The 20,736-nt window shown below is 39.0% G+C and overlaps 1 protein-coding gene across 1 annotated transcript; it reads right to left on the minus strand.

Moving 5' to 3' along the window:
- Positions 1-10,371: 10,371 nt before the first annotated feature.
- On the minus strand, positions 10,372-20,317 carry LOC132406863 (cytochrome b-c1 complex subunit Rieske, mitochondrial). Its single transcript, XM_059992940.1, has 2 exons — positions 20,031-20,317; positions 10,372-11,161 (listed from the first exon to the last, which is right to left on the minus strand). Exons 1-2 carry the CDS (start codon positions 20,239-20,241, stop codon positions 10,551-10,553), a joined length of 822 nt encoding a protein of 273 aa, XP_059848923.1. The 5' UTR covers positions 20,242-20,317; the 3' UTR covers positions 10,372-10,550.
- Between the last annotated feature and the right edge of the window lie 419 nt (positions 20,318-20,736).

A 20,736-nucleotide genomic window follows, 5' to 3' on the forward strand; every position in this document is an offset into this window, starting at 1 on the left:
CAACAGCACTATCTGTATTTAAAATTTTTACCATTTTATGTTCTGCAAAAGGTAGACAAAATGATCAAACAAATATCCTCTTCCAATATTTCTACCAACTATATGCTTTAGTATTCTAATTTTGTCAATGGCAGCTAAATGTCTGCATTTATAAAAACTGCCCAAATATCAAAAGGGGAAGAAAAGGTCACCAACCCAAAACGTTATTTAAACTCTTTTTCTCCACAGGTGTGACCTGACCTGCCAAATACCTTCAGCCTTTTATGTTTAGTTCAGATTACCAGCCTCTGAAGTTTTCTTTCATTATTTTTCAAAGAAAAATGTACTAACTTTTTCTGTTATCTAACCTGGAATGCAAAATTAAAAGAGAATGTCAAATGGGAAGAGTTAATGATACTAATTACATTTGCCTACTGTAAATTTTGTGTGCATCAACAAGTGGATTACAATGCTGCTGAGATTTTGATACATATATTCATTTTGATAAATTCATTGCCTTGGTACAGAATATTGTAAACATCAATCTGTGAACTGGTCCATTGGGGTATAGAAATACTGAATTAGAGTCTATGTACCAACTTAAAAAATATGCTACCCTACTAGTACTAGTATGAAAACCTACAACATTTATGGGCTTTCTATCTGGTTTTGTGTTTTGCATTGAATGTCTTGGAAATTATGTAGATTATTTCATATTTAAATCTCTTTTCATGTTATTATAGTCAAATCCATTAAATATCAATACTGAAATTATTAAAAGCAATTTCTGTTATGGAAGAATGTAATTTTCTTCCCAATGATACCTGTAATAAGACATAGCAAAATGCCATTTAAGCAATAATCATTTTCATACTCAACTATTTCCAGATTTGACATCCATATGATTTTGGATTGGTTACTAAGTCTGTTTGAATTGATGGCTTGAATTTAGCTTTGTCACAGGTATGAACCAATTCTAAATTCAACCCTCCTATTGTTCCTATTGTTCTTTTCAAACAGAATAATGATCAAGAATGTTAAATATTTTTTGGTGAATTTGCTTTCCAGCCCTCTTTTCTCCCCACCTACACATTAATATCAACGATGGGATAGTTAACAAATATCCAGGCAACAAATCTAACATGTTATTTAAAAGAATGGTGTTTTTAGGGAAGTACTGGAGCAATGATTTAAAACAAAATTCTTCCTTCAAAATGATTGTAAAGAAATTGAATACAGAACCCAACTGACAAGTGGACATAATCACAAACCTGCTGAAAAATTGTCACTTATTAAAGACCATTAAGCTTTTATGGAAGAAGTGAATCAATGTAACAGATGCCATAGGAAGACTATGGTAGGATTAAATCAGATATTGCACTGGCATAGAAATCACTTTTACACAACTTCTAGACTATGTACTGTAGCCACTGCAAAAAGTTGATCAAGGTCTTTTTTTCAATAAACTATTTTGTAAATTCAATTCATGCAAATAGGTGTTAAATTTAATGGTACCTTGATTGATAATTATTAAATTCTTGAATCTTTTGAAAAAATTCATAAAATTGCAAATACTGGACATGATTAAACAAAACATAAAATTGCAACTACTTTGGAACTGCAAAAGAGTATTTAACCTGAAATACTCACCCTCTCTGACCCCTTCCAGAAATGTTGCCTGCCCTGTTGAGCTTTTAATTTGTTTAATTTCAACTGGAGATATTTAAGCACCTAATATTCAACTTGATATATTCATTCGTTAAATTTGTAAGTGATGTCACTAATGCAAACTTTACCTTGCACTTTGCTATTACATGTAAAATTAAAAGGAAAAAAATAAGCTATACAGAGGAAATATTCTGATTCCTGTATCTCATACACATCACAAATACTTTGGTAAAGGACAAGAAACTCGAATTTTAAGTCATTAAAAGTAACCTTTACCACATTCATGTAGCTCACTTTACTCTTTCTGGGTCCTCTATAATTTGAGAGGGAATTTTGAATCTGATGTAATTATCCTCTTGGTTTATTGAAAAAGCCTTGACAAAAATTAGTCATTGTAACTGTGTTGTTAGTGTCAATGGGTACACATTAATTTGCAACCTTAATCAGAGACCCAGAAGCGTGTTAATTTGGGGAAAATTATCTGTATATTGGATATTCTGCTGAATGTACTTAGTAGGTAAAAGTGCTTGACTGATTTGGGAGAATTTAATACTAAGAACATCCAGAATAGACAAGGTGCAATGCTGTAGCTGTACTCAGTTGTAGAAAGATCTAAGAATTAAGTTACAAGTCAAACATCGAATATCAGACGTACACATGCAGCCAACAAGCCCCATGATCAGGGGACTGCATTGGTTATGATAAACTAAACCTCAAACATACAAAAACAGTTCCACTGTTGCCAGGTTCAATCTGTTTAGCTCATTCAGTGACAAGAAACTTTGGGTTGAAGAAATCTCCTCCCACTTGGATGCACATCCAAATCAGAGGTTTATTACCATTGAATCAAATATCATGAATATCAGAATCAAAGAGGTGCCAAAGGGCAACTTCTCCCAGTGAAATTCTTCCTCTTCTAATGCCTCCATTTTGCATTTCCAGATAGTTGGGGTCTGTCGGAATCTGTGATCTACAGTGGCACTCAAACTGTAGTTCTTCACAGTGGCGTGTTCCCGTTCTGGGAGCTCGTCAATTGACTGCATTTTCAATATGTCCAGGTGCGGCCTGAAGTCAGGTATCTTCAGGGTGCTGCCTTGTGTGGCCCCGTGGACACAAATTCTCACCAGTATGATGAACTGAAGCATCGTGGGGAAGCTGTACACCAGGAGAGCAAACGAGGCTGTCAGACACTTCTGCACATGGATGATCACTTTCTCTCTCTTGTGATGCTGAGTGAGAGTTTGCTGCCAATTCTCGAGTTGAGGAACTCAAAATAAAAAGTGACCCTCCAGACTGTGACTGTAACATTCAAACTGTGACTGTTTGCCTCCCCTCTCACTGTGGTAGGAATGATATTTGCCTTTCCCTGAGCCTGAGGGACTTCGAATAGTAGGAAAGAACAATTAGTTTTTTTGATGTACTGTAGACCATGGTCTCTCTTTGGGGCTTTGCTGTTGCTTGCATGGTGGGTAGTGGGAATGCTCATGCTTTATCTAGAATAAATGGAGGGTTGACTCTGCTTGCTGTTGCTTGTGTGTGGGAAGGGGCAGGAGGCTTTGAGGATCTTACCTTTTTCTATCATTCATTCCTTGGCTTTTTCTTCTGTTTCGAGGATGGCTGCAGAAAGTAAGAATTTCAGATTGTATTTTGTATACATTCTCTGATATTAAATGGAACCACTAAATCAATTTGGGGCAATAGAATGCAAAAATAAAAATTACTATAAATTACACAATAAATAATACAAAAAAAAGCGTAACAAAGTAGCTATCATATGTCTTTTAGAAAACTGATAGTGGAGGGGAAGATGCCTTTCCAATATTGTTAAGTGTGAGTCTTAAGGTACTTGTATTACTTGCCCAATGGTAATAACAAGAAGAGGACATGTCCAGGAAGGTAGGGGTCCTTAGTGATGGCTCTGCCTTCGTAAAGCACTGTCTCTTGAAGATGACCTTGATAGTGGGGAGGAGCATGCTCATGATGGAGCGGGCAGAGTCTACAACTCTCAGCAGCCTCTGTTGGAGGCTTCACACCAGGATGTGATGCAACCGATCCGAACCGTCTCCACCAAATATCTATAAAAATTTCCAGGAGTCTTTGATGACATACCAAACCTCCTTAAACTGCTAATGTAGGAGAGCCACTGGATTGCCTTAGTTGTGGATGCATCAGAGATTCAGGCTGAGGATCAATTCCCCGAGATGTTGATGTAGGAGAAATTGAAGCTGCTCACCCTTTCCACTGCTGACTTCTGCAGTAACGGTGAGGCAAAAGGATAACGTAATACCCTATGTTCCTGTCTCCTTTCAGTTCCTGCTTTTATCTCATTCCTGCTCCCTATTTTTGAGCTGAAAACACTGGCATTTATGAAAAATATTGAAGTCTAAGGGCAATAATGAAATGAAATATGGCAATGGATAGAAGACATAAGTTAATTTTATACAGTAACTAATTTGAACTTAACTCATTAAACTGATCTACAATTCAATGGAGATCAGTGACCATTGGTGTGCCTCAGGGATCTGTTCTGGGGCCTCTGCTCTTCGTGATTTTTACAAATGACCTGGATGAGGAAGTGGAGGGTTGGGTTAGTAAATTTGCTGATGACACAAAGGTTGAAGGTGTTGTGGAGAGTGTGGAGGGCTGTCAGATGTTACAGACATTGACAGGATGCAAAACTGGGCTGAGAAGTGGCAGATGGAGTTCAACCCAGATAATGTGAGATGGTTCATTTTGGTAGGTCAAATATGATGTCTGAATTTAGCATTAATGGTAAAACTCTTGGCAGTGTGGAGGATCAGAGAGATCTTGGGGTCTGAGTCCATAGAACATTCAAAGCAGCTGCACAGATTGACACTGTGGTTAAGGCGGCATATGGTGGATTGGCTTAATCAACCATGCAATTGAGTTTAAGAGCCGAGAGGCAATGTTGCAACTATATAGGACACTGGTTAGACCCCACTTGGAGTACTGTGCTCAATTCTGGTCGCCTCACTACAGGAAGGACGTGGAAATCATAGAAAGAGTGCAGAGGAGATTTACAAGGATGCCTCGATTGGGGAGTATGCCTTATGAGAATAAGTTGAGTGAACTCGACCTTTTCTCCTTCGAATGACAGAGGATGAGGGGTGACCTGAAAGAGGTGGACAAGATAATGAGAGGTATTGATCACGTGGATCGTCAGAGGCTTTTTCCCAGGATTGAAATGGCTTGCATGAGAGGGCATGGTTTTAAGGTGCTTGGAAGCAGATACAGAGGAGATGTCAGTGGTAAGTTTTTATTTAACACAGAGAGTGGCGAGTGCGTGGAATGGGCTGCCGGCAGCAGTGGTGGAGGCAAATACAATAAGGTCTATTAAGAGACTCCTGGATAGGTACATGGACCTTAGAAAAATAGAGGGCTATGGGTAAGTCTGGGTAATTCTATGGTAAGGACACGTTCAGCACAGCTTTGTGGGTTGATGGGCCTGTATGGTACTGTAGGTTTTCTATGTTTACCATAGAAATTATTGGCTCAACCACCAGATGGCACTCTTGCAGTTGAGAGGATGAAATTACCAATGAAAATCAGATATTGCAGAAATTTAAAACAAAAACAATAAAAAATCATACTCAGTCAGGGTGCATCAGTGTGTAGAGAAATGCACAGGTCAAAGGCACTAGCTTAGGAATCTTATGAGATCAAAATGCAGATACAGGAAGTGGAAAATAGAATTGAGTCCTTGCAGGGTGGGACAAATTGTAATTGAGACAGCAATGGGTGTTGATAGGCTTGTGGCCTCTTTTATTGTTATAATGATACCCAATGCAAGCTTGAGGAACAAAGATCCTTGATCCGAACTGGGAAGGAGAGAAAAGCTAACTCTACAAGGATGGTTGTGGTTGGGAGGGGGGGGGGGGGAAATATCTCTGATAGGGTTACTTAGGGGTTAAGACAGCCAATAATTGATTGAGCAGTTATAGAGTGAGAACAAGTGTAGATAAAACGCCATCGACAAAAGACTGCAGGAGTTAAGAAATACGGAAAATGAAATCTTGCCAGCAAATGGAGCTGAACATGTTCACCAATTCCAGAGCCAATAGAGGGGAAAGAAGAAGCTAAGCCAAGATTTTAGAGGTATGATTAATGCAGACAATGAAATCAAGTTGTAGGACTCAAAATTTAGTTCAGAAGTTTGCAATGTGCCCAGACTCAAAATGAGTTGATCATCAAGCTTGCACTGGGTATCATTACAACAGTGCAAGAGGCCACAAACCAATGGGTCAAAGTTGGAGATAAAACAATTATTAACATCCATGACAAGCCAATCGACTCCCATTGCTATCTCAACTACTTTGTACCACCCTGCAAGGACTCAATTGTGTTCTCCACTCCCTGTGTATGCTAAGTTTGCTCTCATAAGATTCCTAAAATGGTGCCTCTGAAATACATTTTTCTTCTTCCTAAACCATGGCGTCCCTTCTATCATTGTTAACAGAATCCCCTGAAATAATCCCAGTTATCTCCTGCACCTCTGCTCTCACCTCCAGGACAGGACAAGGATAGAGTCCCCTGGTCCTCATTATTCAGCTCAATATCCACTACATTCAACAGATCATTCTCCATAACTTCTGCAAACTTCAGTGACTGTACCACCTGGACTCCATAGTCTTCTTTTCTATTGCCACCAATTCCTACTCCTTACAGCACTTTCTTTTATTATCACAAGTAATTGAAACTAACCCCTTATTCTCTTCTTTTCCCAAAATTCAGGAACCCAGTCTTTCCAAGTGAAGCAGTTATTCATATGTACTGAGTGTTCACAATGTGCTTGCTTCTGCAATAAAGAAACCAAATTGATTGGGAAACTGTTCAGTTGGGCACCTGCATTCAGTCTTTAAGATAAACCGTGTTACTCCATCCTTCCCCAACCTACCAGTTTGTTACAATGAGGTTAAATGCAAACTTGAGCAGCACCACTTCTTCCATATGATACTCGGGATCTGGCCTCAAAATTGAATTCTACATTTTCAGATTACTTGATTTCAATGTTTGTATCAGTTGTTCATTTGTAACCATTAGTTCAGCTTATTTCCATCCTACTTGTCTTGCTGGAAGTAGAGGACCAACTTCTACCTTTTCTTCTGTCTACCTTCACTCATTTGCAGATATCTGCCATCCCTACAGCTTACACTTCTTTTCTTTCCTTTTCAGAGTTTTTGACCTGAAATATTAACTGTTTTTCCTCCCGCAGAAGCAAACTCCCCTAAGCATTCCAGCATTTTCTTTTATTTTTATTACCCATGATCCTGCTCTGCTGCACAACAGTTCCAGCAGAACCTTAATAATGGCCATGATTCATCAAAATACCCAACAGTACGAAGCAGTTTGTGCATATATGTTACAGTGCTTATAAAAATTATTCACCCCCTTGGAAGTTTTATTGTTTTACAACATTGAAGCACAGTGGATTTAATTTGACTGTTTTTTTGACACTAATCAAGAGAAAAAGACTCTATGGTGTCAAAGTGAAAAGAGATCTCTACAACTTGATCTGAATTAATTACAAATATAAAACACAAAATAATCGATTGCATAAGTATTCACCCCTGCAAGTCAATATTTTGTAGATGCACCTTTGGCAGCAATTACAGCCTTGAGTCTGTGTGGATAGACCTCTATTAGCTTTGCACATCTGGACTCTGCAATTTTTCCCAATCATTCTTTACAATACTGCTCAAGCTCTATCTGATCACATGGGGATCATCATGACTGAACAGCCCTTGTCATGTCCAGACACAAATTCTCAATCGGATTGGGTCTGAACTGGGACACTCCAGGACATTAACTGTTGTTTTCAATCCATTCCCGTGTAGCTTTAGCTTTATGCTTCTGGTCATTCTCTTGCTGGAAAACAAATCTTCTCCCAAGTCAGTTCTCTTGCAGACTGCATCACATTTTCCTCGACTTCTCTGTATTTTTCTTTTTACCCTCTACCTTCACAAACCTTCCAGGGCCTGCTGCAATGAAAACATCCCTGCTGCATGATTCAGCTTCCATCATGCTTCACAGCAGGGATGGTGTGTATTTGATCATGTGCAGTGTTAGGTTCACACCAAACAGCATTTCATCTGATGGCCAAAAAGCTCAATTTTTGTTTCATCAAACCATAGAAACTTCATCTTGCTGATTTCAGTCTCCCACATGCCTTCTTGCAAACTCTAGCCGAGATTTCATGCGAATTCAGCAGTGGTTTCTCTTTAACCACTCTCCCATATACCTGCAACTGGTGAAGCACCTGGCAACAGTTGTATGTGCAGTCTCTCCCATCTCAGCCACTGCAGCTTGTAACTCCCTGAGTTGTCTTAGCTCTCTTGGTGGACTCCATCACCAGCCCCCTTCTTGCATGGCCATTCAGTTTTTGAGGACGGCCTGGCAGATTTACAGCTGTGCCATGTTCTTTCTATTTCTTGATGATTGACTCACCTGTACTTGAAGGGCTATTAAGTGACTTGGAAATTTTCTTGTATCCATCTCCTGACTTGAGCTTTTCAATAACCTTTTCACAGAGTTGTTTGGAGTGTTGTCTTCATGGTGTAGTTTTTGCCAGGATAGTGACTCACCAGCAGTTGGACCTTCCAGATACAGGTGTATTTTTAATACAATCAATTGTAATACCTTGACTGCATACAGATCTCTAAAAACAGATCTCCATTTAATTAATTATGTGACTTCTAAGTCTAAATGGGTGCACCAGTGATAGATTGTTTTTTTATATTGGGGGGGGGTGAACACTTACACAATTAATTTTGTTTAATCATTGTAATAAATTTAATCAATTTGTGGATTTGTTTTTACTTTTGACATGAAAGAAATAGTTCTGTTGATCAGTATCAAAGAAGCCAAATTAAATCTACTGTGATTCAATGCTGTGAACAATAAAACATGAACACTTTGGGGGGGGGGGGGGGGGGAAGAGAGAGAGATTGCTTTTTATAGCCTCTGTATATTCTTTATAACTAAGCTACTGTCAGATTCATTTTAAAATATATTCCTCGCCTTGTGTTCTGCATACAAGTCAAAAGAGATCTAATTATCTCGGCCAGCATCAACAGTATATTAAATTTAATAAAACAGCAAGGGCAGAAAAAGATTATTTTCATCAAATGTATAGATGCAATTATATTGTTCAAAATCTCTATTAAATTTAATACTATAACAAGAGTACAAATCGTTTGTCAAATAGGCACCATGCTAGCAGAGCGGCTAGCTTGACGCTATTACAGCTCGGCACTGTTTGTAAGGAGTCTTACGTTTTCCTTGTGTGCTCTGGCATCCTCCCACAGTTCAAAGATGTACCAGGTAGGTTAATTGGTCATTGTAAATTGTCCTGTGATTAGGTTAGGGTTAATTGTGGTTTAGGGGCTCCTGGGGCGGCATGGTTCGAAGGACCAGGAGGGCCTACTCCATGCTGTATTGCTAAATATTTATTTAAATTAGATTAAAATAATGAAGTCACCATCAAATAAAAGCTATATAGGAATACTTTACTGGGTGGAGACTGAGAGACATGATGGTGGTGTCTGCCAAGAAAGGGTGAAGGTGTATTGATCACAGATGATGCAGCTGGAAATACAAGTGACAAATGAAGATAAAAAATAAGATGACACAAGTTTTACCACCTTCAGTAGGATTCTATATCTTCCTTTCTCTTCTCAGCAGAGTCCATTTCCAATACATTGCTCTGCTTCACTCTTGTACTTCTGAGCAGCTTTTCTTGTAACTGCAGGAGATGCAATGTGTATTTTTTCCTCCTTCCTTCCTGCCAACGCTGGACTGAAACTCCTAATTGAAGCAGCTATTTGGTTGCAATGTTTTTAATTTAGAGCTTCCAGAAATGAAACAGAGTGGTGGCATTTTACAGAACACTTCCAGGCAATTCACAACAATTTTCAAGTTCCCCATCATTTTAAATTCACGTTCCCACTTAGCTCTTTGCCTTTGCCCTCTTATATCTGTTCATGCATCCTAAGTTTACACCTCCTCTGGACAGATCAGCAGTAATCAACAATCCTTTGCCATCTTTTCTCAGCTAACATTTTTTTGGTTCCCTTTTTATCACAGGCATTCCCTTTGATCCAACTTTCCTTGCCCCCATACAGGTTCCAGTATGTGAAGATATTTTTTGATTTTCAAGAGATATCACATAAATTTGACATTTACGTACTTAGATTTCTTGAGAAACTGCTTGTTTAAACTCTACAGAACAGATTTTGGCTACATCTTAGGATAAACTGTACAGGGATACAGCCATGCTGGATACAATACTTTTTAAAACCACACAGCAGATAAATAAAGACACTTATTATTTGTATTTAAGCTCCATATTTTGCTTGACTTTTAAAGTACAGTGAAATATAGTACATCAGATATTATAATTAGTCCTCATCTACATTCTCATTTAGAAGTCATCAATACCAGTTGTTTGCAAGGTGCAACTTTAAGAAGCTGTAAACACATCTATAGTAAAGATAATGAGCAGAAGCCCATAAGGATAGATTAGTTTACAGTACTGTAAGGTTTATTTTGTTTAGGCTGGAAATATGAATATTACATGGGTGTAGAATTAACTACAGGGTGAAAGTTCATGAATCCAATAAGTTTGTTGTGACCTAATCCTAGGATTTTCCTAGTTCAGATAGTAAATCAAAATCAAAGATACATTTCTCAAGAATAGAACCACAATTGTTGGCCAAGGTAAAATGGTTTATTGAAGACAAGCATGGCTTACACCATACTACCCCCATTCCAAAAGTAAATCACAAGAATTACCATAACAGGTTGGTGCTATGAATGTTCAATTTGCCATAGTATCGATAACACAGCAGTAAAACAGGAAGGTCCTCAATTTAAAGTTATCAAATTTAACCTACAATGACAACTTCTTCGTTAAGGAATTCATATGGAGGAACTTCCAGATTAAGAGGCGCAGGGCCTTTCCTGATTCTCCCTGATGCATCATAGTGAGATCCATGGCAGGGGCAGTAGTAGCCACCATATTCACCCGCATTGGCTATTGGCACACAGCCCAGGTGAGTGCAGACACCAATGACAATCATCCACTGCGGATCTTTTACTCTATCAGAATCTAACTGTGGGTCACGTAACTCAGATAGGTTCACTGCCTGCTCAGTCTCAACTTCCTTGGATGAACGGTGGCGGATGAAAAGAGGTTTGCCTCTCCATTTGAAGGTCACGTTCTTGCCTTCTGGAATATCACCCAACTTAACTTCGATCTTAGACAATGCCAGCACATCAGCAGAGGCACTCATGCTTGTGACGAACTGGGTGACAACATTCTTTGCAGCATAGGCACCCAAAACAGCTGTAGTCCCAGTTAGCAAGTAGGAGAACCCTTTCCTGCTATCACTGCTGCTCTGTGAGGATTTTTTGGAATCTTGAACATCCTGCCGTCGGTAGTCAGAGAAATCTGGAATGCTGACATCACTGTGTGCATATCGAATTGTAGACAAAACTGCAAAAATAAAATGATAAAAAAATTTCAAACTGGTACACTTAGACAGCTGATCTAGATTACATCCAGCTTGAACAGTTTTAAGATTAAGGTATTTTTCCTCCCCTGGCTAGTACTACCAAAGAAAAACAAGTTTTGCTTCATTTCACTGTTGGCATCATCTAGATAATAGTGGCCATTTGGAAAAAGTTTTTTTTTCATTGTTACCAATGCACAAATATTGAAATATTGCTATAAATTATATTTTTATTATATTATTATATTTTAGTTTTCTATGTTTCTATGATGCCAAATTAAACTCCTGGATGGATACATGGAGCTTAGAAAAATAGAGGGTATGGGTAAGCCTAGGTAGTTCTAAGGTAGGGACATGTTTGGCACAGCTTTGTGGGCTGAAGGGCTTTATTGTGCTGTAGGTTTTCTATGTTTCTATCTAGCACCTCATATGTTCTTTGGTGCCGTGGTGTGATTAAGTATACTTCTATAACGCAGATTACCTTCCAAATTTAAAATGAGGACCTGTGATTTTCTTTTTTATAGCAATTTATGGAGAATATAAAGCAATATTATTAATATTAATGCATATTAATAATATGGAGTTGCAAAATAAGAAATTTTATTCCATTTTCTGTAAAGGCACTTATTATTCCAGTTAGAACTGAAAAATAATTTTAAACACATTTGACATTGATCTGTAGCCATTTGGAGCCTTGAGGAAACCAGATATCAAGCGTCTCACCTACTTTTGTTCAGAAGAAACAAAATTCTTTAAGATAAAAAGCAGAAAGGGGCATATACTTTATCAAATAGAAACAGATCCAAGCAAAACTTGACAAGGAATTATGAATGTTTAAGCAGAATATGTGATAACACTGGATTTGCATAGGTCATTCTGCCCTTTTCATCTACTCTGCCATATGCTTAGGTAGGTCTGATTGCACATTTTATAATTAACTGTCATGGCTTTATTGCTGATTAATACAATAGGCTAAACATTTCAAAAACAAAATCCTCAAATTTAAAGTGATTTATTTGAGAGGATGACACACCAATCCCTGTGTGGGATGGTGCTTCTTAACTTTTCTCCCAAATGGCCTAAATCAGATTTTAGTCATTGTGGCAAAAAAAACTGTTTCAAAGTTGTAAATACAATCTAAATCATTATTCATTTTATTTATTCCAGGAAGTTCAGAACTATTTTATGCTATATCTCTCAGCAGGATATCTGGCAACATTCCTGGTGAATCTATATTGTATTTCTTACAAAATCAAAACATTGTATGCAATGCTCAGAACAACAGAAAGAACTTTAGACAAAAGAAATAAAATGTCACCTAACATGCTACCTTCCTTTTATATTCTATATATGGCTCTGGTCATCTTGTTGATGTATACATAAGCAATTAAATTGCTTTGGACTTGCATGGTGCCTGGTTCTTTCCATTTTCAATTTTTCATATGTTTTTGTATATAAATATCTTTAGCTGTCAGCATGTTAAAATTGAACTGCAGAACAACACACACAAAAACTCAGCAGGTCAGGCAGCTTTAAAAGAAAAAGAGTAAAGTCGATGTTTTGCGCTGCTCTGCTCTGCTCAGTTCCTCCAGCTTTTTGTGTGTTGCTTTCGTGTTCCAGCAACTGCAGATTTTTTTTGTGTTGAACTGCAGAAATTGTGTTTACTAATATACCTTTAAGGAGTTTATGTGCAACACTTCGCTGTCTTACTGTCCCTAGATTTATAATGTCAGTCTAAAATGCATATCACCTATTTTTTGACAAAGATCTTACTCAATTAAAAGAAAAGCCACTAAATGGTTCCAATAGTCAAGCTTTAATGAAAGAAAAACTTGCAGTAGACTGATTTATGGGGTACCAGCACTAATAGTTAGGGAATATTAGGCTGGTAAAGCAGTTATTCACTGGAACATGGTAGAATGAGAGAAGAGCGAATAAAAATAAAACGATAATATTCAAATAAGGCATCCCAAATCCAGTGAGGATAGCTTGAGGGTCCACAATCTGGGGTCACATCCTCAAGATAAATATATCATTTAGAAATAAGATCGGATCAAATTTCTTCATCCAGAGGATGGTGAAGTTTTGTAATTTTCTATCAAAGAAAACAGTGGAAGCCAGATAACTAAATGTATTCAAGATATTTCTTAACACCAAAGAAATTAAGTGATGTGTAGAGAAAGTGGGTAAATGGTCTCAAAGCAAACTAATCAGATAATTAGTCCAGATCACGTAAAATAGTGGAACAGGCTCAAAGGACAGTAATGTTCCTGCTTTCAATCTGTCTACGACACCTTGAAATGACCATCCCAATATACTTTGTAGCAGTATTTTAGAAGTGTAATTGTTGTTATAAGAGAGAAATCAAAGAAAGTGATAAGGTGACCACAAACAGGGTTCAATTCTGCCACTGTCCATAAAGAACTTGAACATTCTCCCTGTGATCATGTGGGTTTCCTCCGGGTGTTCCATTTCTTCCACATAACAGAAAAAAAATGCACAAGTTAGTACATTAATCAGTCACATGGATGTAATTGGGCAGAACAGGCTCATTGGGCCACAGGGCCTGTTGCCATGTTGCAACTCTAAATGAAACAAATTAATTAAGACTAATCTTAAAATTGTATTCCATATTATTCAGTTGCAAATATGCAGTCTGAGAAAGTTGCCGTGAAACCATGCAAATGAACAATTTTCCAATTAGTTAAATAAGGCAGCAGAAATAATATAGCTAAAACAATAGTGTTTGGAAACAATATCAGTGGTGCTGTATGGGGGAGAGACAGGAAAGAAGTAAAATGTGTAAATTAATTCCGGATTTTGCATCCAGCCATAACCAGCATGAATAATTCAGGATCTAATAATTCATCCGAGTACACAGTATTGAGGTATACTTTGAGAAGTGAAAAGTTCTTATGAATTACTTTCTTAGTGATCTTAGACATTCTGTAGATAGTTTAAGGTGCAACATGTTGAAAAGCTTTGCATGAAAGCACCTTAAAGCAAACTATTTATTCTATATAAAGTGTAGAGGAGTGCAATCTTCAAGATTTTACATAAGAGAATTTAATGAAAGCTCATGTGTTTTAAAAAATTGTAAAATGGAATTTTGAGGAGCGACCTTTAATACTTCAAAATTTAATTTGTTAAACCACAGATAGAGAAATGGCTTACTTTAACTACACGAGGTGAATTGTTACACCTCTAAGTCCTATTAACAAGATAGTATGAAACTAATAATCTTCTCAAACACTAACCACTGATACAACTTCAAACAAATGGCTTAATTAATAACACAAATTCTGACGATGCTGGAAATTCAAAAGCAACACACAAAGTGCTGATGGAACTCAGCAGGTCAGGCAGCATCCATGGAAATGAATAAACAGTCGACGTTTTGGGCTGAGACCCTTCTTTAGGACTGTTCCATTTCCATGGTTGCTGCCTGACCTGCTGAGTTCCTCCAGCATTTTGTATGTGTAACTTAATTAAATCTGGGTGCTCATCCATGATAGACCTATATTCACTTGCTGCTCAAAGCCCGTCCCACTTTACAGGTAATGACAAGCCACACCAACCATTCATTGTACCTAAGCAACAAACAAAACATCTGTAACAAGAGACAGCTCTGGGGCTGTTGCAATTGTTGTGATAGGAAGTCCCATGTACCTTGTGAACCTAAATGAGGCTAAAGCATCTTTCATGATACCCAAGACATATCAGCAAACTGGAATCAAAACCGGCATGGTGATGGGAGGCAGAGTACTGATGACCGGAAGTCTGTAACAAGTGGTGTACTGCAGAAATCAGTTCTGGGACATGGCTGGGTGAAATAAACAGTATATAAATAACTTGAATGGGAATGTACTACATTAATGGAGCCATAGAGAGTGAAGAACATTGTCCAATGATAGAGAAGGACATAGATCAGACTTAGTAGGTGGAACTTAATCCAGGCAAGTATGAGGTAATCACTTGCAAAATATAGGGCTGGGATCTTAGGAGCAATGATACATGGACCATGGGGTACAAGTGCATAGCTGAGTGAAAGTAGAATCTGAGGTGGATAGTGTAGTGAGATGGCATTTAGTATGTTTGCCTTCATCAGTTGAGCCATTGAATGGACGAGTTGGGATGTCATGTCATCAATGTACAAAATATTTGGTAGACCATATATGAAAATTTATGACCTATTCTGGTACCGTGTTATATGGCAGATGTTGCAGCTATTGAGAACACTTAGAAGAGATTCACCAGGATGTTATATGGAATGGAGGAATGCTATTATAAGAAGAGATTGCATAGGTTGGATTTATTCTCACTGATACATAGGAAGTGAGGGGGTTAGGAAATAGAGGGGTAAAGATAGGATATATAAGAGTCTTTTTCTGGAAGGGGAGTCTAGTACCTATGGCTGAGAAAGCACGCAGATGTCTCCACTTCATCAGAAGTTTACATGTTCCCAAAGACCCTCACAAATTTTTACTGATTCACCAAATGATCCTACTTGGATGTATCACACCTTGTTGTAGCAACTGCTCTTCCCAGTACCACAAGAAATTATAAATAGTTGTGAACACAGCCCAGTCCATCACAAAAAAAAAGCCTCCCTTCCATCTTCATTTCCCGCTGCCTCAGAAAAGCAGCCAACATAATCAAAGACCCCACTCAGCTCAATCATACTTTCTTTTTCTGCCTCCCCACCCCACCCCTAAACGGCACTGGAAAACATGCGGCACCAGGTTGAAGGAAAGATTCTACTGTGCTGTTATAAGACTCTTGAATGAACCTCTTGTACAATAAAGATAACTCTTGATCTTTCAACCTATCCCTTTGTGGTCTTTGCAATTTATTTTCTATCTACACTTTTGCTGTAACATTGGTTTTCTTTTAGTATTATCTTGATGTTCTCATGTTTGGAATGATCTGGATGACATGGAAAACAAAAGTTTTTCCACTCTACCTTGGTACATTGTGGCAACAAAATCCAATTAAAGGGTACAAGTTTAAGATAAGAAGGGTGAAATTTAGAGAAGGTCTGAGTATTTTTCCACAGACTGATTATCTGGAACAAGTTATCAGAAGAGGAGATGGAGGTAAATACGATGAAAACATTTAAAAATTCAAAGTTCTATGTAAATTTATTATAAAATTATGTATGTTATCATGTAGTACCTCGAGATCCACTTCTTACAGGCATTTCCAAGTAATATGAAGTACAACAGAATTTTACAAAAATCTATACATAAACAAGACAGACAAACAACTAATGTGCAAAAGACGACAACATATGCAATTAAAAACAATGCTGATAACAAGTTGCAAAGAGTCCTAAAAAGGAATCTGTAAGCAGAGCAGTGGTGAACGAAGTTATCCACAGCAGATCATTTGGACAGATCTTAGATGGGAAAGGCAAAGAGTGATATGGGCCTAATTCAGGCTACACAGTCAGTATGGACAGGTTGTCTGGGGGGCGGGGAGGGGAGAAGGGGGCATGGGGGCATTTCCGCGCTGTACAAAAATGTAATTCTGTAAAGTGCAAATCAAAAATTACAATATTAGTAATTCAATTTAAAATCAAAATGAAATAATGTTCAAGAAATTTACTAATAATTATTAATCTACAGTATGTAAAAGAATTCATATTTGCTAGTTACCATTCAGTGTTAAGAGTGCACATAGTGATTAAAACCTCCAGGATGCAAACCCTGATGTCTTCCTGGTGCACTTGTTAGACTTATGTGACAAATTCAACCTTGCAGAGTCACTTGTGGCCTTTGTACATAATTTGTCTACCTGTACTAAACTTCCTCTGTAACTGCAACACAGCATTCTGCATTGCTGTTGCTTTTCCCTTGTACTAACTTGATGTACTGATGTGCCAGAATTACCTGTACCTCAGTAGCTGTGTGAATAGTAAATGAATTTACCAAACTAAAACCAAAACATATGGTGAAGAATCTAGAGAAGCAGGATTTTTGAAAAGCAGTTTCCAAATTTGCCAATTTAAATCTGCATCTACCATCATAGAAAGTAACTTTTCCAAGTTTCTGATCGGTGGTGAACCCAGATTCCCATGGTGTGAGATTTGACAATGATAATGTTATCAGCAATAATCACATTCTCCTACTGCAGATGCATTTATCTGCCATTTGCATGACACAGATGTTACTTACTATTTATACCAAAGGCTGAATGTTACTGAACTGGTTCTAATTTCCTTAAATTAAGGAATTCTGAATAAAATTTAGCACAAACCAGTCACAAACATTCAATTTCCACTTCTCACTTTATAATGAAGGCAATATCATACAGCTGAAGATGTTGTCCTAAGAAACACCAACAGCAGTATCTTCCTGTTGCTGTTTTGAGGCTGACCATCCACGGGTTCAGGATCAATGTAATCTTCTAGGAAGGGTACTAAAGCCTTTGTGGTTTAGTTTGTACTCAAATGACCTTGGGATAGAATTAGGAAGCTTAAGTTTACCCTGTTGAAACAATGACCATCTCCAACAATTTATCTACACTTGGTATTTCACTGTATTTCTTCACTAGAAGGACTGCAATGGTTCAAAGCAACAACTCATTTACCATCTTAAGGCCATTTAGGGATGAGCAATAAACATTAGCCTGTCAACCAATACACAGATTATAAAAGTAAATTTCAGAAACAAATATGGTGAGGCAAAATAGACCAGATCAATTGCTTTCTTCCTTGAACCATAAAGGAAATCTTACTGGTGAAAAAATGATCAAATATAAAAGGAGGTAAATTAGCATTGCTCATCAATTAATGTTCAAGAGTGTTCTAAAAGATGAAAATCAAAGGTGACCATGTACGTGGGCAGTTCAGGGCTGCATCTGTGATTGAAAACTGGTCAGATCATGTATTATTTACCATTGACACATTTTGGTGATAAACATGGATCCTACACTAAGTGACCTTTCTCTTGACTTGCCAAATACGTTGCCGGGTGCAAGTCAGGAATGTGGCAGAATACTCTCACCTTTCCTATATGTATGTCGCTCCAAGAACATTCAAGAAAATAATCAAATACAAAGCAGTTTGCTCAAATGGCAACGCAAGAGGGATACACACATTAGAATGCTGTTCCTGGACTACAGTTCAGCATTCAACATCATAATTCCCTTCAGACTTGACAGGAAGCTCAGAGACTTCAGTCTACACCCCTCCTTGTACAGCTGGATCCTATCGGATTGGCAACAGGTGGTAAGGATGGTCTCCCTCATCTCTGCCCCTCAACACAGGTGCCCCCAGGGTTGTGTCCTAAGTCCTATCCTCTACTCCCTTTACACCCACGACTGTGTTGCCACACACAGCTCCAATTTGCTGATTGGATTTACAGATGACACAACACTGATTGGCCTTATTTCTAGTGATGATGAGACAGCCTACAGGAGGAACAGAGACAGGCTCATCCCAATCATTATCAATGCGACTGTAGTTGAGAGGGTATTGAGTGTCAAGTTCCTCAGTATACACATCACTGAAGATCTCACCTGGACAGTGTGGCAAAAAAATACACAACAGCACCTCTTCCACTTCTAGTTCAGCATGAGCCCCCAAATCCTCAAGACCTTCTACGGGGGCACTTCAAGAGCATCCTGACTGGCTTTATCACGCCTGGTACAGGAACTGCACCATTGATTGGCAAAAGGGATAAAAGGTTGGAGAAGGGGGAGTATCGAAGGATGGAAGGCCTTGGAAGAAAGAAAGGGGGAGGGGAGCACCAGAGGAAGATGGAGAACAGGCAAGGAGTTATTATGAGAGGGAAAGAGAGAAAAGGAAAAAAAAAATTAATGATCGCTAGGCACTGCAGAGAGTGGTACAGGCAGCCCAGTACATCCGTGGATGTGAACTCTCTTCCACTGAGGACATTTACAGCAGTAGACGAATAAAGGAGGCCTGGAAGATCATCGAGGACACCAGTCACCCCAACCATAAACTGTTTCAGCTGCTTGTCTGGTAAACTGTATACCACAGCATGAAAGCCAGGATCAACAGGCTACAGGGCAACTTCTTTCCACAAACCATTAGACTTTTAAATTCACATGTCTGTACATTGCAACAGAGTCATAACGCAAAGATTTTTTACTCCCTCACGTTGTGGGATAGATGCAAGATTTAAATAAATTCAGATTCTTTCCCTAATGTAACTAAAGTATATTTTAGTTACAACACTAACAATTTATAGGCCTCTTCAATAGCAAATTCACCATCACAATTCCAACTTAGGGGCAATGTGGGAGTACCTTCAACAGTACTGCTGCCCTTCAAGACGTCACCAATTGCCCACTAAACTGAACTTTAAATCCGGCCTCTGGCAGCATCACAGCCACATCCTGAATTTAAAAATCCTTAACAACAACAATCAAGGTGCGCACAAGCACTAAGCAGAGCTTAACTAGAAATTAATAAAAAAAATTAAACCAAGACAAGTCTTGATAGCCTGTTTTAAATAAGCCATGTTTTTTGTCCAAACTGCTTAAGTTGTAAGTAGGATGGATAGCGACTTAAGGCTTCAACTAGGGCCCTGGTCGAAGTAGCCAGGCAGATCAATAAGGATAATTGCATACGATAACTTGAATCAGCTACGCAAATTGTCTTTTTAGGCCCCGTGATTTAACATTGCATGTTACTGGGTGACTGATATTTTTTATAAGAGTCTCGCAGAATTAGTTATCACAAGGTCACCTAAAACCTCAGTTCAAACTTAGGCCAGTTGCAACTTCCTAAACCCAAACCACGCAACCGGATGCATTGAGAGGGCAATCCGAGGACTTCCACCAGGGTCCAGACCCTCACAGCCAGGTCCGAGCCTCCAGACTCACCGTTGAGGCCGGCGGTGGCGGCAGCACCGCTCCGGGGCGCCTGGCCCATCAACGACTCCCTGCACAGAAACGGCCGCTTCAGGTCCAGCAACACCGCGTCAGCCTTGGAAACCAAGCCGGGTACCAGGGGCTTCAGCTGCGACGCCACCGTGTTTGAGGTGGCGGACAAGTACGGGGCAAATGCCCCGGAGCGGAGGGTAAACGACAGCATAGGGAAAGCGCCGGCCGGCAGGACTCGGGTAGGCCTCAGCAACGACCTCCTACCGCCCAAAGGACGAGTGGCGTCAGAGAGCGCAAGCGCAGAGGGGCCAACGTAGCCGAGGCCGACTACTTGCGAATGCGCAAGCGCAAGGAGGCCGGCTGGATGCGAATGCGCAAGCGCAAGGAGGCCGGCTGGATGCGAATGCGCAAGCGCAGATCTGGGCTCGCTCAGGTCGGAGTCTTTGCAGCATTGTTTGTTTGTTTGCCGGTGTTCGACATACGTCAATGAACTGGAAACAAAGATTAGAGAACTTAATCCAGAACAAAAGAAACGAATCGCATTATTTGCACCAAAGGTAGATACAGCCACGCACACAAAATGTTGGAGGAGCTGTGCAGTTCAGGCAGCAGGGAAATAGTTCACGTTTCAGGTAGACACTCTTCATCAGGACTGACACAGTCTGCCTTTGCCTTGGGTTATGCGAAGCCTTGAGGGTGCACAGCC

This window comes from Hypanus sabinus, chromosome 17, assembly GCF_030144855.1.
Source record: "Hypanus sabinus isolate sHypSab1 chromosome 17, sHypSab1.hap1, whole genome shotgun sequence".
Classification (NCBI taxonomy): domain Eukaryota; kingdom Metazoa; phylum Chordata; class Chondrichthyes; order Myliobatiformes; family Dasyatidae; genus Hypanus; species Hypanus sabinus.

Coding starts and splice junctions, on each gene's coding strand:
- LOC132406863 (XM_059992940.1), bottom strand. CDS start 20,241: ATGCTGTCGTTTACCCTCCGCTCCGGGGCATTTGCCCCGTACTTGTCC. Junction 11,162..20,030: donor CGCCACCGCCGGCCTCAACG/GTGAGTCTGGAG, acceptor TTATTTTTGCAG/TTTTGTCTACAATTCGATAT.